This window comes from Pseudoliparis swirei, chromosome 24 (assembly GCF_029220125.1).
Source record: "Pseudoliparis swirei isolate HS2019 ecotype Mariana Trench chromosome 24, NWPU_hadal_v1, whole genome shotgun sequence".
Classification (NCBI taxonomy): domain Eukaryota; kingdom Metazoa; phylum Chordata; class Actinopteri; order Perciformes; family Liparidae; genus Pseudoliparis; species Pseudoliparis swirei.
This window is the reverse complement of record NC_079411.1, coordinates 25,702,183-25,727,612: the sequence shown is the minus strand read 5'-3', so window position 1 is coordinate 25,727,612 and position 25,430 is coordinate 25,702,183. Positions and strand designations below refer to the sequence as shown.

At 44.7% G+C, this 25,430-nt stretch overlaps 2 protein-coding genes across 2 annotated transcripts in view; both read right to left on the bottom strand.

Annotated features, from left to right (window-relative positions):
* The window catches only part of rgs12b (regulator of G protein signaling 12b), a 50,346-nt gene extending 44,844 nt beyond the window's left edge, over positions 1 to 5,502 (bottom strand). Inside the window, 4 exon segments of the mRNA XM_056410101.1 lie at positions 26 to 442; positions 445 to 1,002; positions 2,482 to 2,721; positions 3,450 to 5,502. Coding sequence (XP_056266076.1) covers positions 26 to 442; positions 445 to 1,002; positions 2,482 to 2,721; positions 3,450 to 4,550 — 2,316 coding nt within the window. The 5' untranslated portion in view covers positions 4,551 to 5,502.
* Positions 5,503 to 7,663: 2,161 nt separating this feature from the next.
* The window catches only part of htt (huntingtin), a 51,945-nt gene continuing 34,178 nt past the window's right edge, over positions 7,664 to 25,430 (bottom strand). Inside the window, exons 52-77 of the mRNA XM_056409598.1 lie at positions 25,023 to 25,164; positions 24,720 to 24,899; positions 24,317 to 24,493; positions 23,217 to 23,293; positions 22,722 to 22,857; positions 22,511 to 22,633; positions 22,191 to 22,398; positions 21,923 to 22,068; positions 21,307 to 21,484; positions 20,346 to 20,453; positions 20,069 to 20,253; positions 19,859 to 19,985; positions 18,882 to 18,985; positions 18,551 to 18,705; positions 18,313 to 18,452; positions 17,015 to 17,100; positions 16,787 to 16,917; positions 16,567 to 16,699; positions 16,317 to 16,472; positions 15,535 to 15,725; positions 15,092 to 15,206; positions 14,419 to 14,632; positions 12,913 to 13,024; positions 11,538 to 11,700; positions 10,187 to 10,347; positions 7,664 to 10,083 (exon numbers count right to left, since the gene is read on the bottom strand). Coding sequence (XP_056265573.1) covers positions 9,870 to 10,083; positions 10,187 to 10,347; positions 11,538 to 11,700; positions 12,913 to 13,024; positions 14,419 to 14,632; positions 15,092 to 15,206; positions 15,535 to 15,725; positions 16,317 to 16,472; positions 16,567 to 16,699; positions 16,787 to 16,917; positions 17,015 to 17,100; positions 18,313 to 18,452; positions 18,551 to 18,705; positions 18,882 to 18,985; positions 19,859 to 19,985; positions 20,069 to 20,253; positions 20,346 to 20,453; positions 21,307 to 21,484; positions 21,923 to 22,068; positions 22,191 to 22,398; positions 22,511 to 22,633; positions 22,722 to 22,857; positions 23,217 to 23,293; positions 24,317 to 24,493; positions 24,720 to 24,899; positions 25,023 to 25,164 — 3,862 coding nt within the window. The 3' untranslated portion in view covers positions 7,664 to 9,869. The remainder of the gene's footprint in view (positions 10,084 to 10,186; positions 10,348 to 11,537; positions 11,701 to 12,912; positions 13,025 to 14,418; positions 14,633 to 15,091; positions 15,207 to 15,534; positions 15,726 to 16,316; positions 16,473 to 16,566; positions 16,700 to 16,786; positions 16,918 to 17,014; positions 17,101 to 18,312; positions 18,453 to 18,550; positions 18,706 to 18,881; positions 18,986 to 19,858; positions 19,986 to 20,068; positions 20,254 to 20,345; positions 20,454 to 21,306; positions 21,485 to 21,922; positions 22,069 to 22,190; positions 22,399 to 22,510; positions 22,634 to 22,721; positions 22,858 to 23,216; positions 23,294 to 24,316; positions 24,494 to 24,719; positions 24,900 to 25,022; positions 25,165 to 25,430) is intronic.

The following is a 25,430-nucleotide window of genomic DNA, read 5'->3' as shown; positions in this document are numbered from 1 at the left end:
AAATAAAAAATAATCAAAAACGTACCTTTTTCTCTCCCTCTTTTGCGTTCCCTCGCTTCTTCCCTCGCTCGGCCCTCTCCGCCCCGGCTCGCTCCCCGAAGAGCCTCTTTGCCCACTCATCTTTCTGCGCGGCCAGCCGGTGGGCGTGGGAGTGGGGCTGCGGGGGTGGAGGAGGAGGAGGAGGAGGCGGAGGCGGCGGCGGCGGCAGGTGGTCCCCGGGGGCCAGTGGGGCCCGGTAGCGGTCGGCGGGGATCTTGCTCATGGGTGGAGGCAGGGTGCTGCAGTTGGCTGATGACCACCCGTCGGTGGACTCGGCATAGGACTCCTGGTCGCTGCTCAGGCCTTGGAGGTGGAGGCCGTGGTGCTGCTGCTGGCGCCAGTCTCTCAGCACGTGGACTGGCAGCCACCGTTGCGGCTCTACCCCTGTACCTCCTCCTCCTCCTCCTTCTTTTCTCCTCCTCCCCCTGCAGCTCCTCCCCGCTTCCCCGGCGAGTAGTGGTGCGAGTGGACTCCTCGAGAGTGCCTGCCGGCGCCGTCGGGGAGAGGGTGGGGGAGGTCAGCCGGGTGCGGCTCGTGACGGTAGTGGCCATTCCTGAGAGGAGGAGGCGGGTGGGGGCCGGCGGCGGCGGCTCCGAGGGTGGGGCTCCAGGCCTGCTGGGACGAAGGCGGGCTGTCCCAGTGGCGTGGCCCCGAGGCGTGGCTGTGGTTCGGGGGCCCTCCCAGATCCACCAGAAGCACCCGGTTGCTGCTCTTCTCCTCCGGCAGGAAGTTGCCGATGCCGCTGTCGCTGTTGCTGCTGGTGCTGTGGTTCTGCTGGGCGTCGTTGTCCGGGTCGTGGAAGGCCCGGGCGCGGACCCCCTCGATGTTGTCCCCCATGTCCCGGTAGAGGACGGAGACGAACTGGAGGAGGGGCTGCGAGCTGGGAGGGAACTCCAGGCAGCCGCCCGTGTCGGGGTCGGGGGTGCAGTCGAAGCCAAAGCGCCTGGCGACACCCGAATGGACCTGAGGAGACGACAGGAGGGTCAGCGGGGGGAATCGACCTTTTCCACGAGTCACTTGTCAAATGTATGAAATGTCGCTCACGAGCAAAGTAGCCGTTAAAATACTGAAGGTCTGGATGATTAGCAGCACCGACACTTGATTCAATTAACTTAAATTAACTAAATCAGTAATTAGCAAAAAAAGGATTTGATATCATACTTTACGTTTTGTATGACTTATTTATAAAATAAGATTTTTTTCTCTCATTTCAATCATAATTTGGCTATTTTACAGTTTATTCATCGTTAAGACAAAATGTTACATAGCTGCAGATTGAGAAATGTCGCTGAGTTTGTTTAATAAAACAAAATGTATTTTTTAATTCCACTATAAAAAGGTATATACAGGACTGTCTCAGAAAATTAGAATATTGTGATGAAGTTCTTTATTTTCTGTAATGCAATTAAAAAAACAAAAATGTCATGCATTCTGGATTCATTACAAATCAACTGAAATATTGCAAGCCTTTTATTCTGATTTATTGCTGATTATGGCTTACAGCTTAAGAAAACTCAAATATCCTATCTCTAAATATTAGAATATCATGAAAAAGTATACTAGTAGGGTATTAAACAAATCACTTGAATTGTCTAATTAACTCGAAACACCTGCAAGGGTTTCCTGAGCCTTGACAAACACTCAGCTGTTATAAATCTTTTTTTTTACTTGGTCTGAGGAAATATTAAAATTTTATGAGATAGGATTTTAGAGTTTTCTTAAGCTGTAAGCCATAATCAGCAATATTAAAAGAATAAAAGGCTTGCAATATTTCAGTTGATTTGTAATGAATCCAGAATGCATGACATTTTTGTTTTTTTAATTGCATTACAGAAAATAAAGAACTTTATCACAATATTCTAATTTTCTGAGACAGTCCTGTATATATATACACACACACACACACCTTTTTATAGTGGAATAAAAAAATACAATTTGTATATTTATATATATAAACCTTTTTATAGTGGAATAAAAAAATACAATTTGTATATTTATATATATATATACCTTTTTATAGTGGAATTAAAAAATACAATTTGTATATTTATATATATATATATACCTTTTTATAGTGGAATAAAAAATACAATTTGTATATTTATATATATATACCTTTTTATAGTGGAATTAAAAAATACAATTTGTATATATAATACATTTTTAAAAAGAGTACTACTTTGGTGTGAATGCCAAAACTACCGTGTTGAATTGACACCAAAAACTACCAACAGTTAAAGAGTCTTTTAAAATATCTCGAGAGGTTTACACCAGTCGGCATTAAAAAAAATATATACTAAATACAGACTTTTTCTTATAACTTCTTTTGTTCATGCATCCATTGCCAAAACAAAAACAAAATCAAATGTTTTTTTCTGTGATTTTTCTTCCCCCTCCCACAGAGCACCGTAAAATCACAAATAAATTCCCTATATTATGTACCTGGTGGTGACAGAGATCGGGGTCCACGATGAACACGTGACAGGAAGTCCTCAAACCGCCCTCTTCGTCTCGCCCGTTGCTGAAGTGACAGTCGTCGTGGTCGTCGGTCGCCTGCATCGTCACCAGGCCGAAGAACCGACGGTCGTCGGGGCAACAGGCGCTGAAGGCCAGTTTCTCTGCAGGGTAGGTGGCCAGAACCTGACCTCTGTCACTGCAGAGACGCACGCTGTCGTGCATCACCTGGCAGGACGTGGTTCACACGGATTCACGTTTTATACCAGGGAGCAGACAGATAATCACAGATACCAGGCATCATTCAAAATGACTTCGCTAATCATGTCATTTATTTTTCAGGTTTTCCATCACTCAAACTGTTAATGGGGAACAATTTATAATGTTCATTCTTTTTAAGCTCCTTCGTTACTCGACTGTATATTTTTTATTTTAGTGTTTTTAACTTTCGGGGTTCATTCATAACTCATTTATTAATTTTAACTTTTTTTCCTATTATTATTTCTTGTCTTAATGCAGTTCACCAAAAGAAAGAAAACAAATATGTCATATATTTTTTATCGCTGATTACTTTTTTTAATGCTTCTTGTAAATTTTTCTGTTTCAATTTTTGGTAAAAAGCTTTTTACAAATTTTTTAAAATATATTTCTTTGGTTTAGTTGATAAAGGACAGTCAGTGCACATTAATAAAAACATTTCTGTAAATGTGCCAGAGTTATTAGCCAAGAGGCTATTTTTCACAAAACAAACCCTAAAAATAAAAGATTACATCTCCAATGTTTATATAATATTTTACGCTTTCCAAATGGGTGCAAAAACAATTAATAAGGAGAATAGTGATTATCCTCGTAGAAAGTCAAGTACTAACAAGGCAGGAGAAGAATCACAAATTCAAAACGGACAAAGCAAATAAAATAGTAAACAAGTCATCCTCATCATCATCATCAGATCTCACCTTCATCAGAACCAGCGAGTGGACCTTCTGCTCGGCCCGGAGGCGCCTCATGCTGCACCTGATGGCCTGCAGGCTGTCGCTCTCCAAGCTCGCCCCGATGGACGCCAGCTCGATGGAGCCCAGGTAGCCGACGACCATGCCCGCGTTGAGGATGCCTTCGCCGGGCTCCAGGCCCAAGTCTCCCACGTCGTCCAGGTCCGGCTCTTCTTCGTGCTGCAGGTGGAGGTGGCGGAAGTCCGCCTCCAGGAAGACCGAGTCGTCGCTCAGAACTCGGGCCATCTCCTCCTCGGAGAGCAGGTTGGGGTCGCTCCGGGATCCGGAGGCGTTCCGATACAGGGGGAACTCCGGCTCGGAGAGCGGCCGCGGCGCCTTCGAGCCGCCGGGTCCGGGCCGGTCCTTGTCCGAGCTGCTGGAGGACTGGCTGGAGTTCTCGAAGATCATGTTGAAAATCCCTCCGGACTGCAGCTCCGCCACGACCTTCTCCGCCCGGTTGATGCCCAGCTGCTTAGAATCCAGTTTGGGTTTGTACCACCCGCCGCGGGCCCCGCAGCCCGACCTGCCGCCGCCGTTGTTGTTCGCGCCGTCGTCGTAGAAAGCGTCCAACTCGTCGTCGCTCGAGCACGAGTCCGGCCAGGAAGCCGCCATCGCGCTGCTGCTGCTCTGGTGACGACTCGGGGCGGCGCGTTGTTGTTGTTGTTGTTGTTGATGTTGCCGCCTGTGACGTTCCACTTCGGCGACGACCAGCTTCAGGACGCCGGAGCAGCGCCCGATCAGCTTGACCACGTCTTCGTGCGACGCCTCGGAGACGTCGGCGTCGTTGACGGAGAGGACGCGGTCGCCCGAGCGCAGGCCCACGTGGTCGGCGGGGCTGCCTTTGAGGACGCAGCTGAGGACGCACGGCCCTTGGCCCGCCAGCGTGAAGCCGTACCCCGACCGTCCTCTCGCCACCTCCACGGCGCGGACGCGACCCTGCCGGAGGGAGGAGGAGGAGGAGGAGGAGGAGGGCGGCGGCTGAGGCAACCCGCCTCCACCGTAAGGGCGTCTTTTGGATGACGCATCCACTTGCCTGGACATCGTGCCGGGGTACTTCCTCTTGTCCATTGATTCAGCGAGTTTTCAATTCGTCATTATATATATATATATATTATATATATCTGGGCTCTGCTGCAGGAGAGGTTTGTCTTCTTGTCAAACTGCGACCAAAAGATGAGCAGCGGGTCCAAATGCAGCAGAGGGGTGAAAGATTCTCCTCACTTCTGGCACAGCGTTGCTACTGTAGTCGTCGCATCCTGGTGTCACTCTCTCTCTCTCTCTCGCTCTCCAAGTCACAGGCTCAGTTACCTGCAGCACAACAGAAGGCAGTCATGATCTATGACCTGTCATACTTTCTTTCTTTTTCACACGCATTATATTCGCATATTAAACATGCCGTCTCGTCTTTATGGAAGAATAAAGGGCTCCATTCAAGTTTCTAAATGTCAAAGGAGATCATGATAATGGCAATAATGGCAATGTCAATAGTACATATGCAGCGTACACCTGCACGTTGAGCTCCACACAGCCACACCTGTGCAGGGCGGAGTCAGCGACGCGCTGTCCAATGGGAAGAGCGCTTTTTAAAGAGGCGTTGTTGTACCTGCCAGACAGGCAGGTGAAACGAGACAGACCCAACCGCTAACTCACTTTGGGGCAACTTTTAGCTTCGCGTGTTATAAACTGTAAACTTTGGCTTCCGTCCGAGTTAAATTATGAGTGAATTATGAGCTAATAAATTGTGAGGAATAAGTTAACGTGAGCGGAGGTTAGCGAGCTGTTGCTGTTAGCTTCGTTAGCTCGACATGCTAGTAGAGCGACCCGTTAGCGCTACTTCACGAAACTCTCCTTTTGAGAGACGTTACAAACTTTATAGCGTCGCTCTACATTCAACCGTGTGCATGCTTTTTGTCTCTTGACAATTCACGAAAGTTACACACACAAAAAAAGTTTCTTGCCCCGACTCGCTGTTCGGAGTGCACCCAACCGTGCTTAACCCGGAGTCCCGCCCCCCGCCCGGACGTCTAGTTTTTTTTGGAATGTCGGTCTGTAACTATGGCAACGACGGTGTACACAGACTTGTCCTCCGCTGTGATTGGTTTAACCGAGCTGTCAGTCAGACCGCGAACAGTTATGTGGGATAAATTGAACCCCCCAAAAAAAAAAAGTTAGTTTGAGAAATCACGAATATAAGTATCAACAGCAGCTCATTCCACAGGTGTCAAACTGCGGCTGCGCGAGCTCGGGCGTCTCGACGCTCCGCTGTTTTAATTATCCGACGCCTTATTGTATAAATGTTGTCATCGACGAGAAGGCGAACGGCAACAGCTGGGCAGTTTACGTCTGAGTGGTTGAATCGGGGTAAAGAAAAGAAAGAAAGAAAAAAGAAGGTGGATGCGGCTTCTCTCCTAATGTTCCCTCTCTTCTCTCCTAATGTTCCCTCTCTTCGAGGAGGATTGAAACGCGACTTACGTGTCTGCGTCCGACGCGGCGAGGCTGCTTCCAGTTTCCATAGTTTGGTAACCAAGGGCCATTTGGGTCAACTCTGGAGACGATGGGGGTAAACAAAAGAAAAGGCTGCACCATCTGGCGGAGGAGGAGGAGGAGGAGGAGGTGTGTTTGGAGTGGGCAGCGGAGGGGAGGAGGGGGGGTCAGAGAGAGGGGGCTTCAAGCAGTGTGATGAAGAAAATACATTTTAAAGTTGTATTTTATAGTTTATTAAATACACATCGGCACATTTACTCTCACCGTGGTCTGTGGGAGGTGGAGCGTGAGTCCATGGCTCGTTGTTGGGGGGTCAAAGGTCACCAACACTGGCGTACAACCGTTCAAATAATAAATAAATATGTATATTTAATATTTATTCTTCACACATCAAAGTCAGGGATTTATTTCACCGAGAATTTCTTTGCTGTTTGCAAACAAGCGAATAACTAAAACATTTACCGTCGAGCAAAGTGTTTTCTCTAACATTCAATAATTAAAAAAAACATTAAATCAATTTTAATATAATATTGGATACAACTGTTTAAAAAAAAAATACAACCATATCATTTCTTCATAAATAACATATCTTCAGTACACTAACACAGATGACATTAGTACTATTTGTAATTTAAAACACATATTTTTTTATATGTTTGTATTTAATCACCCTTTTCCCCCTCTCTTTGTTGTTGTTGTTTTTCTTGGAGTGAGCACCATTTGTTTGTTGTTCTTCGTGTGTTGTACACATGAATATCACGTGTACTAACCCTAACCCCACTGGAACATGGACAAAGAAAGCGACTGTATGAAAATACATATGTTGTTGAAAACTAAATTAAAAAAGTGAGTTAAAAAAAATAAACGGTACATATTACCACCTTCTGTATCGTGTTTTATTTTATATTTTTTCTTCTTCTAGTCGTATTTCTAAGCTGTTGACTCCGAGAGCTCTGCACTAGATTTCCAACGGCAGGCACAAATAAAACTTTGAATCTTGAAGTCAGCCAGGTGCAGCGTTACCTGACACTTCAAAAGTAAAACAGCTGTTTCTTTGAGCCAGTCACACATTAAGAAAGTTAATGTCTGATTGTGAATGTGTTATTGAAGAACTTTCATACTTGAATTGCAATTTAAAACCAGAGATGACCAACACGCACCTATTGAATTATGTATGTATTCATTTCTAGCTTCAAAAAGGTTATTTTAAAGCAATAAATAAATCCTTAAACATCGTCAGGACGTGACTTGATTATCTTTTCGCAGTGTTGTTGCTCTACGTTGACCTTGTCAGTTTGTGTTGCCTCTTGTTCCTCATACATTATTATAAACCTCTTGTACAGTAGAGCGATAGCAGCCATGTAGTGTGATTTAATCGGTGCTTTATGAACCAGATGGCATCTGTGTGCTGTTAATACCTTTTAATCATGAAGCGCCCATCTTAATGGGCGCTGTAAAACAAGAGCAACATGTGTTATCATATTAAAAGGAAATGAAAGGTTGAGAAACGGAAATTGGAGAACATGCTATACAACGTCATCATGTTAGGGTTGTTTTTTTGTTAAGTTAGTTTAAAGTCTGGTGGAAGGCATCAAATAAAAATATGCATGTTAGTAAATCCTGAATTTTCTCTCAGCTTGACCATGTGTGAGTTAGCTGCCAACAGCTTGTCTTTGAGGAAGAGACACACACACACACATCTTTAAATGTTTTTATTTATTTTTCTCAACAGTTCATACGCAGTGATTATCTCTTGAAAATATCGACATTAATTTAAATACAATCTTTTTTCTTTTCTTACAGAAGCTCGTTTCTGTATCTGTTGGGTATCCAGACTACAAAAGAAAAAAAGGGGGCTCACATAATTCTGTCATATCACCACCTTCAGTATCTTTGAATAAATCGGTTGTGCTTCCCAAACTGTAGTTTCTAGAAAGAAAAAACAAAAACATAACTAATTAAACGGAGGAATTAAATTCTCAGCTTCTTCACTCGGCCAAAATCACGACTCCCGTCCTCCGAGCTGCCGGTTCTTGAAGCGGAGGAACAATAAAGATGTTGAATCAGTTGAACCTCCACGCCCATTTCCCCCAAAATAACTTCTGAGTAATCGCCTTACCCCCCCAGGGGGTCTCCGTCAGTCTTCTGCTCCTCTTATGGCCGGATGGAGAGAATAGTCACCTCCATCCGGTTGTGGAATTATTTCCTTTAACATTGTAAGAAAAGAAAAAAAGGGGGGAGGGGGGGTCAGTCATCCTCTGAGGGGAACATATTGAAGCATACAAATCACTTTTTACTTTGATGCAGTCGGGACTCTTTGCATGTCCAGAAAAACATCCTAAAAACATGAAAAGAAACTTCCACATCTTTTAAGTGCCGGGTGTTTTTAATATTCTGCACACAGACAATTAAATATTTACCAATCTTGAGACAAAACAATATTTAAAAAGCTCTAAAAATAAAAAAACTCCCTGTCAACATCGCTCTTTCTACTCTTCCTCGTCTGCTGATTCGTCAACACCGTCGTTGGTCTCTATGGTTACGAGGCTCCCTTTGGCTTCTCCACACAACAGGCAACTGCACTCACAGAAACACAGTATTTGAGAGGATGCAAGGAGATAGGAGGAATGCTAAGCATGCTTTCAAGCGTTCAGTGTAGGAGACATCGGTGTGTGTGTGTGTGTGTGTGTGTGTGTAGGTGCTTCATCTAAGGCAAGTGTCTGTACAGAGTCACTCAGGCAACTCGAAACACTCGGAGCTTTCTGCCGATTCAGACTTTCTGATCACGTGGTGAGAAACCTCTCTTCCCGTCCACGTTCAGATCTGATCTTTACAATTTGGATTTTCACCATGCGCCGTGGCTTTTTGTATAACTTTACAAATCACTCTCCCTCCGATGGAGTCTCCATTTAAAGATGAGAACTAAAGTCACATTTCACATCCTGAGAATTTAAAAAAGTACACGGAATGGAGAGGTGAAGTCATTCAGGGGGGGGGGGGGGGGGCTAGAATGACATTTTAAAAAAAAAGGACTAGACAGATATAAGCAACATGATCCGTAATCATGAGGAAATGCTTCTTAAAAAAAAGAAAAGACGACGACGTCGCTGCAATTTTGGTATTTTACTTGTTCGACATTTCTCACCATCTCAATTAAATGTTTTCCGGGTCCTTAAACAGTTAAAACAGTGTCTAATTTTTGCAGAAGAATATGATTTTTTTTTGCATTATATACCCGTCTAAATTCTTAACATCCAGACTCTGAACCGAGACAGAAATCAAAACGACTCGCGGGAGCAAACGAGCGTCTCACGTCACGACATCCTCGACCGGCTATTAGTGACCGTTCTTACACGTAAAATATTTAATATTCAACGCGTCAGAGAAAGAATAGAGTGACTTAAATATATATACAAAAGAAGAAGAAAAAAGCTAATTATTGACAACATGAAGCCTTTCAGACGCGCCGCGGTTCCTGAAGAATCCGTCTTCACTGAAAAATAGATTCATCGAAACTTTAAATGTAGATACTTTGTATTTTCTAGTGTTTTTTTCTCGCTCTATTTAATTTTACTTCACTGACGTCACAAGACTCAAGCAAGTCCTCACGGGAAAATAAACAAATCAAATGTTCGCGTTTGATTGACGTTTTTCTTTAATATATATATCTATATGTTTCTAGCTCAAGGTGCTGGGCGGGAGGAGGCGTCGTTAATAGGAGAGGAGAGCGCCGCGGCGTCCTTCATGTCGGTGACCTCTCCTGACCTTTAACGCACGCCCGAAAACCGTAACGCTCCTGTGACTTCATCACGGGTGTAGAGGAGGGAAAGGGGCGGGGCTACAGGAGATTCCTCTGATGAAACGCTGCTCCTCCCCCTTCGCGGCCGTCTCATTTCTCGCCCCTCAGAGCGACGTGTCCTGGTGGATGGACTGCAGGCAGCCCAGCAGCTGGTGGTACGGGCTGCCCGGCGCCGCCACGGCCTCAAAGACGGACTGGAACGCCCGGCGGTCCAGCTCCTCGTCGATCTGGTGCCGGTAGAAGTCCATGGCGACCAGGCAGAACAGGCTGACGTCCACCGCCTCGCTGGAGCCCATTCGGCTGATCACGTGCGGCAGGCTGTGTGGAGGCGGTCAAGTTAAGGACAACGGACGCCAGGAGCTGGACTCACAACACAAGCTAACGGGCACAGACACAAGCTAACGGGCTCCTCGGAGGATACAGGGCGGAGATCCACTGGGAGGTGGAGGCGGAGACGAAGAAGCAGGAGAGGCTCCACATGGCCATGGCCACCGGGGTCCGCTGGGTGAAGTTGGACAGGGAGAGAAGCACCCAGTCCCGCACCATGGAGGACTGGCCGGTGGCGTGGAGGGTCTGGAACACCTGGAGGCGGGAGGGAGAGAGAGAGGGAGAGAGAGAGAGAGGGAGGGATGGAGAGAAAAATAGAGGGAGGGAGGGCGAGAGAGAGCGAGAAAGGGAGGGAGAGAGAGAGCGAGCGAGCGATGGAGGGCGAGAGAGAGAGGGTGAGAGAGAGCGAGAGAGGGAGGGCGAGAGAGAGAGAGGAGGAGGAGGAGGCGAGAGAGCGAGCGAGGGAGAGATGGAGGGCGAGAGAGAGGGAGAGCGAGATGGAGGGCGAGAGAGAGGGAGAGATGGAGGGCGAGAGAGCGAGAGAGAGGGAGAGCGAGAGAGCGAGAGAGAGGCGAGGAGAGAGGAGGCGAGAGAGGAGGCGAGGAGAGGAGGGAGAGATGGAGGCGAGTGAGTGAGAGAGGCGGGAGGCGAGGCCGAGAGATGGAGGGCGAGAGTGAGAGAGGGAGGGCGAGAGAGAGCGACAGATGGAGGGCGAGAGTGAGGGAGAGTGAGAGCGGGAGGGCGAGAGAGAGCGAGAGATGGAGGGCGAGAGAGCGAGAGAGAGGGAGGGCGAGAGAGAGGGAGGGCGAGAGATGGAGGGCGAGAGAGCGAGGGTGAGAGAGAGCGAGAGCGAGAGAGAGAGCGAAGGAAGAAGTTAGAGACAAATCAATGTGGGTCTAAATTAGATCTGTTCAAGGAGACAAAAGCATCGATCACTTGTTTAAGTTCCTTTGAGGAAAAGCAGCAGCTGCTTCTCAGGAGATGTTTCTCTGAGCTGGCCAGATTTAAGCCGGTTCACAATATATATTTTTTTATCCGTGGGTAACTTCTCCGTCGATGTGAGAATCGTGCCGCTGCACATGTTGGTCGACTCTAAAGTCAAACGCACGGATCTCATTTCATCTTTATTTTAAAGCCCCGGACAGCAACTGGAAGGCTTTGCTGCAGCTCGATGTTGCCGTGGCAACACATTCAACAACAAGGGAGCTGCTGGAGCGATTAAAACTATTAACTTGTAACAACGGAGACCGGACCTCGGTTACATTCTCACAAGAAACCAACTTTGCAGCATTTATGGCCAAATAATCAGATTAATGGAGAAATTACTGAATAATCAGATTTGGGGTGAAGCTCATATACAGAATATTATTATGTTTTTTTATGTGGTTTGGCTTAAAATGCATTCAGAGATGACGGAGCGATCGTTTGCATGCGCCGCCGCGGACCTTGTAGACGACGGCCGCCATGAATTGTGGGTAGGGCTGCTGATTGGACAGGAACTCCCCGATGACCTTGTTCATGACGTCCTGCGGGGGGAAGAAGTCGTCCAGGAACTGGGGCAGAATCCTGGACACCACGCGAGCCTCGCTGGGGAAACCTTTACGGATCCTGATGAACACCCAGAACAACAAACAACGAGGGGTAAACAAAAACAAGTGCTGCCACCCGGAGGAGGTCGGTTACAGATTTTTTTTAGGGGGTAGTTTTTCCCCACCGACTTAAATCCAGGAGCATTTAAAAATAAATTGGGGGCACTTTTTGAAAATTGTGAAATAACATTTAACGTTTGTTCAAAAATAATAAATAAACATATTTAGGCTTACAGTATAAGAGCAATTGTCATAAAAATGGCAATAAGACTATTCGGGAATAATAAGACTATTAGGCAATAGTCTACACATTCAAAGTGTTTTTTTAGATTTGTTGGACAAAAAACATACATCATATTAAATGTTATTCTTATTTCTTTGTCCTTATTTATTGTCTTTACATTGTTTTAACCCTTGTGTTGCCTTCGGGTCAATTTGACCCGATTCAATGTTTCACCCTCCTGTCGCCTTCGGGTCAATATGACCCGATTCAATGTTTAACCCTCCTGTTACCTTTATATTTACTAACATATTTTACCCTTGAGGTCAATATGACCCCAGCTATTAAAATCTCCAGAAAATTATTAGAATTAATATTGTTTTCCAAGTTTAAGTGTGAGGTACTTTATGTTTGTTTGTTGACTCCCGAAAGAACACCGGCATTAAACATTGAATCGGGTCAAATTGACCCGAAGGCGACAGGAGGGTTAAATATTGAATCGGGTCAAAATGACCCGAAGGCAACACAAGGGTTAAGCAACTATTAAGAATTATAACTTATTTCTTAGTTTTTCAAAGTTCAAAAATATATTTATTTATATATATATATATATAAATAAATATATTTTTGAGCTTAACAATTAAAATTTATTTCTTAGTCTTTTCAAAGTAAAAAAAAAATTATATATATATTTGTGTGTACTTACCTAGTTCAGGCAATACGGAGAGGACACACAATAAAGAACAAAAACGCAATTAAATTATCTTAATTATTAGAGAAAATTCTGGGGGCATTTTTTGCCTCCTCGTGATGTCAGGGGCAACATTATATTTCTTCGGGGCAGTTTTGCCCTTTGCCCTCGTGAAATTCAGACGCCGATCACTTCTGTTATCAAACGTAGATGTTTTGGTTAAAGAGGAGAGACGAGCTGCACCACTTTGTATTTAAATTAATCAAACTGTGCATTACTTGTACAATGGAGTGTGTGTGTGTGTGTGTGTGTGTGTGTACCTGTCAAAGAGCACAGAGACCCTCTCCATGGCGACGATGATCGACTCGCTGTCCGGCGCCTGAGGGTCGGCGTGGGGGGGCGGGCGGCCGGCGGGGCTGGCTTTCTCTTTGCCTGAGGAGAAACCAACATGACCTGCCGTGACGCCCACCGCCTCTGCTGCGGCAGAGTCAACCTGACCTCTAACCCCTGTCGCGTCTGAACCCGACGACGCAAGCACCGCTGAGAGGGGGGACGAGAGGGGGAGGGGGGTGAGGGGGGAGTGGGGTGAGGGCACCGGTTTGAACCAGTAGGGGGAGACGTTAGAGAGTCAGATCAGAATTTTTCGTTGGACAGAAGACGGGTGACCTCTGGGTTTTCTGTAACTGGTGCTTATAAAAGTATGAGGTACATTACATCCCGGTGGCCTGAATGTGTACTGCACATGAAGAGGGGTACAGCTCAGTTTGCATTCTTTTTTTAAGAGCGGGCTTTACTCAAAAAGGATTTAATGGCTAGCAAGAAAGAAAAAAAGGAGTCATTGAGCCAGTTAGCATCTGGACAAAACACTAAAGGGGTGCAGGAGTTAGTAGGGGACGACGTCGGGGTTAGAGGTAGGCTATATCAGAGTGTATAATACACAACAGATCACATGCAGAAAGCCACAGGCATCATTACAGGGTTGGTAGAAGCGTTAAAACAAATAAAAATAAAGCCTGTTATGCTGTAAAGAAATATTTAATAGATTAGTTATATTGCATGATCGTATTCCCAGTAAGTAAAATGATGTAGCTGTAACTGGCAGATACGTTAACACGCGTGTAAGCTGCGTGCACAACATGCGTGAACTAAAGAGTTGTAGTATGTCAGCGGGCGTTAAAGAAGCAATTCATTAACACCTCATTAGTAGGGATGTGTTAATATTCATACTATTATTAAAAGGAATGAGTCTAGGATGAGTGAAGGAAACAAGTGGGACTCATCCTCCCTGAAGCAACACATTCAGGGTTCATACACATGTGGACCGATGGATGTCCAGGACTTTAAACTAAATTTCCATGACCAAATATTATGTGAAATCTCGGTGTATACACGAGTATAAACACCATAAATGAGACAATAGTTTGATTTAAAGAATACATATTTACATAAATGTTTATTCTTTTAATCAAACTGTGTAATGAACATATGAATATAACAGATTTACATGACTTTTTCAACATTTTGGGGATTTTTGGCACTTTTCCAGGCCTGGAAATAACCATTTTTTAAATTCCATGACTTTTCCAGGTTTTCCATGACCGTACGAACCCTGTAAATGAGTTAAGCTTGCAGAGCTTTAAGTTTAAACCATGACTAAAGAGCAAAGCCCCAGTAAGATTAACTGACGATGATCTATAGTTAGAGAGCTCATGCAGGTGAGTTGGACCGGCTGCTGAGTGAGAAGAACAATAGCTATAATATCAGTGATGGAGGCACCAGTTCATGCCGGTGGTGCCGCATTGTGGTGGCGTTGGCGCCCGTCTTACCGGTGTACATGCACGTGAGCATGAGGCCCAGGGCGGCCATGGCCCGGTGCGGCGACGGCATGTTGACTCGGTCCACGCTGAGCTTCACCAGCGCTTCGCCGTCGACGCGCGACAACACCTCCGACAGCAGGAGGCGCTCCAGGCCGCGCAGCACGCAGTGGTAGATGACGGAGGGGGTGGAGTCCTCGCTGGCCGACACCATCACGCCACACAACTGGGAGGCGGAGGGAGACAGTGGGAGGGGTTTTTTTTACGAGGAGGAAAAAGAACAAAGGATAATAAGCATGAGCGTATTCAAATAATTAATAATCACGAGTGTCACATTTGAAATGTGCCGGTTTCACACATCGACTGATTTAATTTTTTTAAATTTTTTTTTTATAATATATTTTTTAAAACAAATAACGTCATTTAAAAAATAAATAAAAAACTCCATCATTGTGCCGTTTGTTTTGTTTATTCATTTGGATTTCAAGGATTGCTCCGTTTTGTTGAAAAAGCAAAATAAAGTTTAAAAAATAAATAAATAATGGAAAATAAAAAAACTTCCATCTTTTAAAAATGTAATTTCTGTCACAATCGGTCTATGCATTAAACAAACACATTTGAAGAATGTTATTGTTGTCCCGTTATGTATCGGCGCCACACGTCCCGATGTCACAGGACTGTTTACCTGTATGATGCCGGCCATGAACTCGGCTCCGACGTCCAGAGGGTAGTTCTCCATCATGTAGAAGGCCACAGCGCACATGACCAACACGTGCTGCTGGTTGTGCAGGTTCACACAGCTGCAGCACAGAAAGAGAGGACATGTATAAAACCACATTCAAATTAAAATAGAAAAGGCCAGTAATCGGTTTGTTTGAGATGCAATGGGCAGCACCTAGTGGCCAAAAGCTGCACTGCACTCTTGTTCCTAGACTTGGATCAAAAGTTGTTCTCTCACATAAAAGCAAATAGTTAAGCATCGTAATCTACACTGGCCCTGAACTGTATGAACAAATATATATAAATAATAAACTGTACAGTACCAGAGTGTCACCCACCCTTCATCATCAGCTCATTTTAGATGCTGTGATGACATGAGGTCAAGAGAGAATAGAGCGCCCCACTCACTGAGCGATGGCCCGGAGGTTGGACAGCAGGTACTCGGAGATGGTGGGGAACAGCTGCTTGGCCGTGTCGTCCAGCAGGTCGCACTCCAACACGTACAGCAGCCCGTGCAGAGCGCCCATGCGGCTGGGCAGGTGGGTGCTGCGCAGGGTCGTCTCCAACAGGCGGCACACGGGCTCCGCTATTACTTTGTCCTAAAATTAGACATTTAGATTATTAATACACTTGAGAAATGGTTAACAGACCTCCTAGCTGTGCTATAATGACATCATGGCCGATAGGGAGCTTTTGCTTTTATTAAAAAGACACATTACACAGGGTTCTTACACATTTTGACCAATGGATTTCCATGAATTTTCCATGACTTTAAGCCAAATTTCCATGACCAAACTGAAATCTCGGTATAAACATGAAAAATTTAGAAAATGTGGCTTATATTTTGAGCGTCTTTCTTCTTTAAAAAAACATATTAATTATTTCAAACTCGGCGTAAATTAAAATGTGATAACACATTACCATGACTTTTATGATTTCAGTTTTTTCCATGACTTTTCCAGACCTGGAAATGAACATTTTAAAATTCCATGACTTTTCCAGGTTTTCCATGACCGTACGAACCCTGATTACAGTTTAAATAGTTGGTTTTCAATCAATTATAACGATCACAATAAAGTAAGCCCGAGTATGCATGGTCCAATCAGATTGCTGTATTTGAGCTTTCGTTTATATAATGTAGAATATTAGATTAGGGGTTAATTGACACACAGTGAGTCACACACACTCACCATCCCCAGCACTGCGGCGGCCTTGCAGATGGCGGGCACCAGGTACTGGTTGAGAATCTCGTCCTCCGGCGGGTGGAGCTTCTGCAGTTCCATCAGGGTGGAGAACATCATGTCGAACTGGTTCCTCTCCGTGAACAGGTCCGACACCGCCAGCAGCTACAGGGGAGGAGACGAGTGAGAGCCGACTCAGTCACGGGTCCATGTCACATGGAGCCCCCTCAGACATTGGGGTCATTTGATCGCAGCTCACCGATCGGACCACTTCGCTGACGAGGATGGTCGGGGTCTTCCTGTTGCTCGGGGAGCCGGGGATCAGCCACTGGCTGTACAGCTCCAGGAGGAACTGGGAACATGAATGGATGTCCACGCCGGCCCGATGCTTCCTGAAAAGGCAGAAGACGGACGGCCGTAAGTCGCCGCGGTGCGTTCTCGTTTCGGCCGCATGCGTCGAGACGTCTAGTTCGACTGACCTGGAGTTGATGGGCGATACGGGCGGGGAGGAGGGGGCTGGCGTGTCCCCGTCATCTTCCTCATCCTCACCCCATTCTTCTTCTCTCAGTGGGGTGATGTTGTTTCCCAACCACACTGAATGAATGGAGACCTGGGGAAAGAGAGAGAACAGAATAACAAACATTTCACACTTTGAGCCTCGAGCCTGAATTTGATCCACTTCTGTTCCTCCTGCTCTTCATCCCAACCTGTCCCAGCTTGTAGTCCATGTTGCCCAGTTCCCTCTCCATGTTGATCTGCAGCAGCAGCTTCTCGTGGCTGATCAGCGTGCCCGCTGAAACCAAAACAACCATCACGTAAGAGTAGAAGGTGACATGTTAGATAAGAACCTAGGACTCACCAAGGAACATTTTGTGCCAAGAAGAAGATGACGACGAAGAGGGTAAATAGTTAAATACAAAAGACAAAGAAGAAGAAGAGGATAAATAGTTAAATAGAAAAGATGAAGAAGAAGGTAAATAGTTAAATACAAAAGACAAAGAAGAAGGTAAATAGTTAAATAGAAAAGATGAAGAAGGTAAATAGTTAAATAAAAAAGACGAAGAAGAAGACAGAGAAAAGAGAAATAGTTACATAAAAGACAAAGAAGAGGGAAAATAGTTAAATAAAAAAATTAAGAAGAAGACGAAAAGGGGAAAATAAAAAAGACGAAGAAGAAGAGGGTAAATAGTTAAATGAAAAAAGATGTAGAAGAAGACGAGGAAGGCAAAGAAAAGGGTAAATAGTAAAATAAAAAGAAGACGAAGAAGGTAAATAGTTAAATAAAAAAGATGAAGAAGAAGGTAAATAGTTAAATACAAAAGACAAAGAAGAAGGTAAATAGTTAAATACAAAAGACGACGAAGGTAAATAGTTAAATAAAAAAGACGAAGAAGAAGACAGAGAAATAGTTACATAAAAAAGACAAAGAAGAAGGAAAATAGTTAAATAAAAAAATTAAGAAGAAGACGAAAAGGGGAAAATAGTTAAATAAAAAAGACGAAGAAGAAGAGGGTAAATAGTTAAATGAAAAAAGATGAAGAAGAAGACGAGGAAGGCAAAGAAAAGGGTAAATAGTAAAATAAAAAGAAGACGAAGAAGGTAAATAGTTAAATAAAAAAGATGAAGAAGAAGAGGGCAAATAGTTAAATAGAAAAGACAAAGAAGAAGCAGAAGACGAATAGTTAAATAAAAGAAGAAGAAGACAAAGAAAGAGAAGAGGGTAAATAGTTAAATAAAAAAGAAGACAACGAAGAAGACAAATAGGGTAAATAGTTAAATAGATAAAAAGAATAAAATGTCAACATTAGCCCAGAGTCAGCGGCGTGTCGGTTTGGAGACGGTGGATGATTTAAATGACATGTCATGTAATGTAATGTTATGTAATGTAATGTTATGTAATGTCATGTTATGTAATGTAATGTCATGTCATGTAATGTAATAATATGTAATGTCATGTAATGTAATGTCATATAATGTAATGTTATGTAATGTTATGTAATGTTACCGGCCGAGGCCGCCGACAGAGAGGGCACCGGGTCCCAGGCGTGGTACGGGTGGTGTGTGTGGACGTTGTCTCTCTTGGACACCAGAGCCTGAATCTCTCTCTCCACCTCGCCCCTGATGACTGCAAGCTTCCTTCCAAACCTGGGAACACACACACACACACACACACACACATTGTAATATCACTGCATGCGTATTCTGGCCACTATAAATAAACAAAACAACAGCCGCATCTCTACCGTGTGTCCAGCGCCTTCAGGCTCTTGTTGCGCGGCTGCTGTTCCAGACAACTGACCGCCGGGTTGCCGGCGGTGGGCAGCGTCATGGCGCTGAGCACCAGGCTGGTGATGGCCTGCACCGCCAGCACATTCAGCTGCGTCCGCTCCAAGTCCTCCTGGAGACCGACGGAGAAACAAAACAACGGCGTTGAGCTCGGAAAGACAACGTGAAGGAACCGGGGGTTTGGGAATAGTTCCCCCCGAGGCGCCGTGTTTCCTGTTTATGATTAAAGTAAGACATGTGCGTGCAGGAGCACAGTGGAGGATCTGAGCAATATTCCCGTGCGTGTACCTCCTGCTGCGCCTCCTCCTCCTGGTCCATCGTGATGGGTTGGGTGACCAGCACCCCCAGCAGCGTGGCCCAGGTCTCCTCAAACTGAGTCCTGCTGCTCCAGCCTAAACACAACATTTAAAAAAATACAGTCATGCATCCGGCATTACCAAAATATGATGCACTTGTGGCAACAATCAGACACTGCACTTCCAGAGTGATGGGTTATCAATACGAGGCACTTTCCCTGTGATGAGATAAACAATGAGACAATAAAAAGCTGAAGCCCCGCTATACTAGTATATATTGCTCGAAAGACTATCCTTAAAACTACCCCTTCTACGGATGACTGGTACAAGGGGATTTTGGAAGTTCTCCCTCTGGAAAAGTTGACCCAAAGTCTTAACCCTCCTGTTACCTTTAGGGTCAATTTGACCCCATTCAATGTTTAATGTCGGTGTTCTTTGGGGTCAATTTGACCCCAGGCTGTTTTTCACTGTCAAACATATAAGAAATATCAACTTTTTTATATATTTAAAGGGATATTTAGGTAGTCAACAAACAAACATAAAGTACCTCACACTTAAACTTGGAAAACAATATTAATTCTAATCATTTTCTGGAGGTTTTATTTGCTGGGGTCAAATTGACCCCGAGGGTAAAATATGTCAGTAAATATAAAGGTAACAGGAGGGTTAAACATGGTGGACCCCTCCGGGCTGTTCCAAAATTAAAACACTGGTACCGATGCCGACTTGATTTGATGATGTAACCTTAAATACGTACGTATGTTAGACTGGTGATGTGCGAATGTGTTATTTGCTGTGGCTTTTTCCAATTATTTTGGATCTATTTTTTGGTCTGTTTTTTGTTGTTCTTTACACTTTTATTCCCCTTTTCCCTTTGTATTGTATCCTTAAAGTCCTGTCTTGTTAATTTGTAAAATCTAAATAAATAAATATAAAAAGCTGAAGCCCGTCACATGACTGTTTCTGTACCCAGCGTGTTGATGCGGTAGAGGAACTCTCTGAAGACATCCTTTTCCTGCAAGAAGTCCACGGGAATCTCGGGCAGCGTCGTGCCGTACTCTCCTCCCGGCTGAGGGGACCAGCCCAGTTTCCATACCTACACACACATACATCATTTTAATAGACCATTACATGCGTGTACACAAACTAAAAAAGGTGTTATATGTGTCACACACTGACCAGTGGGGGTACTCGGGTGTAGCTGTTGACCAGAGGCAGCCGGGACAGACTGATGACAATGTTGCGCAACGTCGGCGTGAGAAAAGCGGGGAACGCACTGTTTCTACGGTGACCCAGTGCGAGGATGCTCTGCAGGCCTTCCACCAGCTCCGCCATGATCTCACACGCTCGCCACTCGCACATGTCTGCAACACACAGGCGAAGAGATGATGCAACGAGACACAAAGACAGCGTCCTGAAATACTCAAAGCACATAAAACAGAAGGGAAGCGCTCACGGCCGGCATGCGCAAAGTCGACTTCATCTCCTTCCTCTCCTTCAGCGTCTCTCTTCTTCTTATTCTTCTTCTCTGGATGCAGAAGCTGGTCACCAGGACTCACGGCCACTGGGAGGTCAAGAAAAAAAAAAGATAGTTTGACCAGCGTTGAAATGACATTTTCATCTTCAGGGACAGTTAAACACAAAATTTAAAATACTTATTTTTCCTCTTAACTGTCGTATTTTTTATCAATTGAGATTGTTTTGGTGTAAGTCGTTTAGTTTTGGAGATGGTGTATACATGTCTGCCTTTTCTTGAAGGTAATGGGCAATATAATAGGCATATTTCGTCGCTTAAAGTGCATTGAAATGACATTTTTATCTTCAGGGACAGTTAAACACAAAATCTAAAATACTTATTTTTCCTCTCAACTGTCGTTTTCTTTATCAATCGAGATTGTTTTGGTGTAAGTCGTCTAGTTTTGGAGATGGATGTAAACATGTCTAATATAATTTTTGGCTTTCGTTGCTCAAAGTGCCAAATAAAAACGTTAAAAATAAAAAAAACAATGTCTCTTCCACCGGAGACGACTCAGATCTACAGACTTGTTTTTTATGAAAAGTTTTATCAAGGAACAATTGCATTTTCTTTTCTACAAAACGTGCATCTATACTCAGAACTGCTAGCTCGCCTAGCATCACTGAGCTAACAAATACTACAGCTCAGTCGAAGAGAACGCCATTAATGTTCACGTCTCACGCCGCCGTGACCCTCCACGAGTAGACGCTGTATGTGCTCACAACACGACCTATGGATCCATCTCGAGTAACCGGGTCATGATTTCAGCAAAGTGACGAGTTCATTTCGCTTTAAAATCACCGTGAGCCAAGTTTTATATATCGAAAAGTGCTTCTCGATTTTTAACTTTAATACTGAAATGATAAGAGGATGCACGAGCGTGTCCCGGCGGCCTCCTCACCCGCAACGATGATGAGGTGCAGGCAGTAGACGAGGGAGCAGGTGTGCGTGGTGTACTCCGGGGTGGAGAGCTTGTTCCAGACGCCGGGCTGCTGCAGGGCCAGACACAGGCAGGACAGGGCCCACTGCAGGTCCACACTCAGGGGCACCTGGTTCTGGAGGAGGCGCCATGCCACGACCTGGGGGGGGGGGCGAGGAGAGAGAGAGAGAGAGAGAGAGAAAGACAAGATGAAGAGATCCCATCCAACATCAGAGTATAACTTAGAGTGTGACGTTGAATCTATGGGGGTCTTAATTTATTATTATACCACTTTTTACCACTATTCCATGATGGAGGAAGAAGCCCGCGAAACGTACCAAACGAGATAAATTAAAGTATTCTCAACTTATTTTATTATATATGAATCAACAAGTAACTAAACAAAATCCCATAATTAAAGAAAAAAAAAGAGGTTGTTTTAACCCTTTTAGGTCACATCTAGTCATATGTTGGCCAAGATATGAAAAGAAATCAACTCCATTCTTCTATAAGCGCTACTTTATAACCTACGATTTATCCGTAACTGTGCACTGCTCTGGTGGGACTTCAACATGTGTATGTTCAAGGTGTCCGTTACCTCGGCAGCAGTGCAGGTGAAGGTAGTGATGAGGTGCTCCTTGTCAGAGGAGATGTGCAGCGAGGAGGGCAGCTGGCTCACATTCAGCAGGTACTGGGACAGAGCTCTGCAGAGCGAGAGAACCCGGGGGTAGAACCCGGGCTCGTCTGAAGGACAGAATATAAACTATATGTTTAAACTGTGGATGTAGAGGGAGAACAGTTCTTACATTTATTCCCCCCAAATTACACACTTCTAGCTTCTCGCTCTCCTTCCCTCCCACTCTCACCATACACAGCAGCTAGTTGGCTCCAGTATGGCTCCGACTGGGCGGGCGGCAGGAAGGACTGGTGGGGGACAGGAAGTGACCCGGTGACCCCCGCGAGCCGCTCTAGTGTCACTTGCAGAGACGTCTCCAACAGGAGCGACCCCTGACCTCGTGCCAATCGCTGCATCCCCATACTGAGGCATGGACACAGTAGGCTGAGGTTGAACTCCTGGGGGTCGGGACACAAAGGCCAGGTTCATATATCAACATATTCCAATTTGAATTCATCAATACGGTCAAGAATATGCATCTCAAGGTCTGGGCACTGCGGTCTGCGTCACCTGGCAGCTCATGATGTCAAAGAGGTCCGTGGGCGGTAGTTTGGTGAGGAGTTCTGTCGTCTCCAGCAGGGAAACGTCTCCACGAAGGCAACACTGAGACTTCACCAGCGCCACGTACCACTCCTGAGAAAAAGAAAAAAAGCACAGAAAATATGTATCCCTCATGATCTGCAGGATCCAGAGACAGTGAAAAAAAAAAACTATTCCTCACCTTATCTGCAGAGACGAGCTCGGGGGCAGGTGGCGGATCCCCATCCAAGGGGTGTGTGGTCACAGGAGGTGTGGGGCTGCTGGAGCCAACAACCGTGGCTCTGAACCGGTCCAGCAGGGAGTAGAACCTCTGATGCCTGCATTAAAAAACGAGATGGACAGAAGTTATCGTTTCAAATAGATCGGTTCTACGGTACATGACGTCCAAATCCTAAAGCTTTGTGGCCCCTGAATAGCCCACTGAGATGTTAACTTACACCACATGGTACCCACATATATACACCGATAGCGGTTTACACATCATTATTATTCGTGGAATATAAGCAACATAAGCTGCCTAAAAGTTGCATGTGCTTGTCTGTATATACTCAATGCAATGTTTAAACCAGTCTGACTTTTTATTATTATTATAATCATATCGATGTTTGTTCTGCTTTTTAATGTGCAAGTTACACAACTTCCTCAAAGTGGCTGCAGCCCAGAAGAAGAGCGGTACCTCTGAGCGAGGCCACTGGTCTGGAGGTACTCCTGGATCCGGTCCAGTTCCTCCACGGGAACCTGAGCGATGCTGTTCTGCAGGACGGACGGACACAACAACGCACGATCAACTTCATAGAAACATGACTGGCAGACACATACTTCACCGAGATGGTTTTCATGTCGGCTCCGTGGTAAGATACAACCTTGTTTTTGACATTAATTGTATTCAATACATAGATTTTTATTCCCCATCCCACCAAATAAAGCGAGGGGGAAACAGTTTGTAGTGAAACACACAAGCTCACAGACGGACTGGAAGCTGTGATCAATAAATAATTAAATATACATATAATATATGATTATTATGTTCAAAACACAGATATTTGTTTGATTTAAAGCAGCCGTCTATGAAGAATTAATTCAACGCGACTAAAATAGACTTGAAGCTAAACCAATACAGGGGGTTTCTTTCAGACGAGCATCTAACGGCATCAATGTGTATTTATAAATGTGATTAAATGAGAGAAAGGGTTCATACACATGTTGATGGGTTTCCAGGACTTTAAAACAAATTTCCATGACCAACATTTTTTTTTTTATCTTGGTGGAAAAAGTAAGAAAATGTTGTATTTATACTAACAATGAGAATTCCAAAGCATACAGTATAAAACCTTAAATGACAAACAATAGTTTGATTAAAAGAATAAATATTTCTGTTTTTAAGTTACGGTGCGTTCACTTGCAGCGTGAAAAAATGTGCGCGTATGAGAGCGAGTATGCCGGCTTATATTACGAGCATCATTCTTTTAAATTCATATTAAATATTTAAAACTCGGCGTAAATTCACATGCGAAATAACGCATTGCCGTGACTTTTCCAAAACTTTGGGGATTTTTTTCCAGGCCTGGTAATAACAATTTACAAATTCCACAACTTTTCCAGGTTTTCCATGACCGTACGAACCCGGAAAGCGTGTCCGTTTCATGAGGTGTGTGAGTGGTAGACGTCAGAAAGGCTTCTAAAAAAAGCTTTCAGTGGGGATTGGATGAGAATTGATCAAATATGAGCAAACCTTCGCTCGCGAAAAGAAAACCCCAACTCCTCCGTCAGCCGTACCTGGAGCGTCTCCGCCAGCAGCATCTCCACTCTCCGACACGCCAGTGTGTCCACCATGCGAGCCAGGACCCTGAAGGGCGTGCTGAGCAGCTTGTCCACGTACAGTATGAGAAGGGAGCCGGACTGACTCAGGTGGATGCCTTCCAGACACTGCAGAGTCTTCTTCAACATGGTGGGCTGTAAATATAAAAAATAAAAAGGAGGCGGAGTCAGTTAAGAAGGGAGAAAGAAAAAGGATGACAGAAGGAGAGCACTTGGCGAAATGATCGCAGAAAGATAGATGAATAGAATAGGAAATGTTTTAAGTAGTGAGACGTACCGGGCAACTTGAACAAGATATGGGGGAAAAGGGTAGTTAGAGGGACGATGGAAAGGGGGAGGAGCTAAATGGGTGTCGTCTCACCGTGCTGAGGTTGTCGCAGCGGGACTGGATGGCCTGGATGAAGAGGCCGCTGGCGGCGGAGTTGCGGTGCACGGCGCTGATGAAGTCCTGCACCGGCGGCTCGTGGGAGAGGCTGATGAGGTCACGCACGTGGTTGACAATCAGCCAGGTGAGATGCTCCGAGTCGTGGAGGTTCTGACACTAGTTGAGAAAAATCAAAAATTACACGCCGGCTTAAAACGGAGCTTGATGTAATTTTTTGTAATTTTTTTTACTGATTTCAACAGTGATAAACTATTTATTTTTTATGTCTTAAAGACTCACCACGTAGTCACAGAAGAGGATGAGGGCTCCCCTGCGTACGATCTCTCGGTTGACCATAGCCAACCGCATCTCGGGCTTCTCCTCCTTCCCTTCCCCCGAGGAGTGAGGGCTCAGCGGCTTTGTGCTCGAGAGGCTGTGTCCCCTGAGCAAGTAAGTAAGAAAGTCAGTCAGTCAGTCAGTCAGTCAGAAAGAAAGTAAGAAAGAAACAAACAAAGAAAGAAGGAAAGAGAGAAAGTAAGTAAGAAAGTAAGTAAGTAAGAAAGAAACAAACAAACAAGGAAAGAGAGAAAGTAAGTAAGAAAGAAAGTAAGTAAGTAAGTAAGAAAGAAACAAACAAACAAGGAAAGAGAGAAAGTAAGTAAGAAAGAAAGTAAGTAAGTAAGAAAGAAACAAACAAACAAGGAAAGA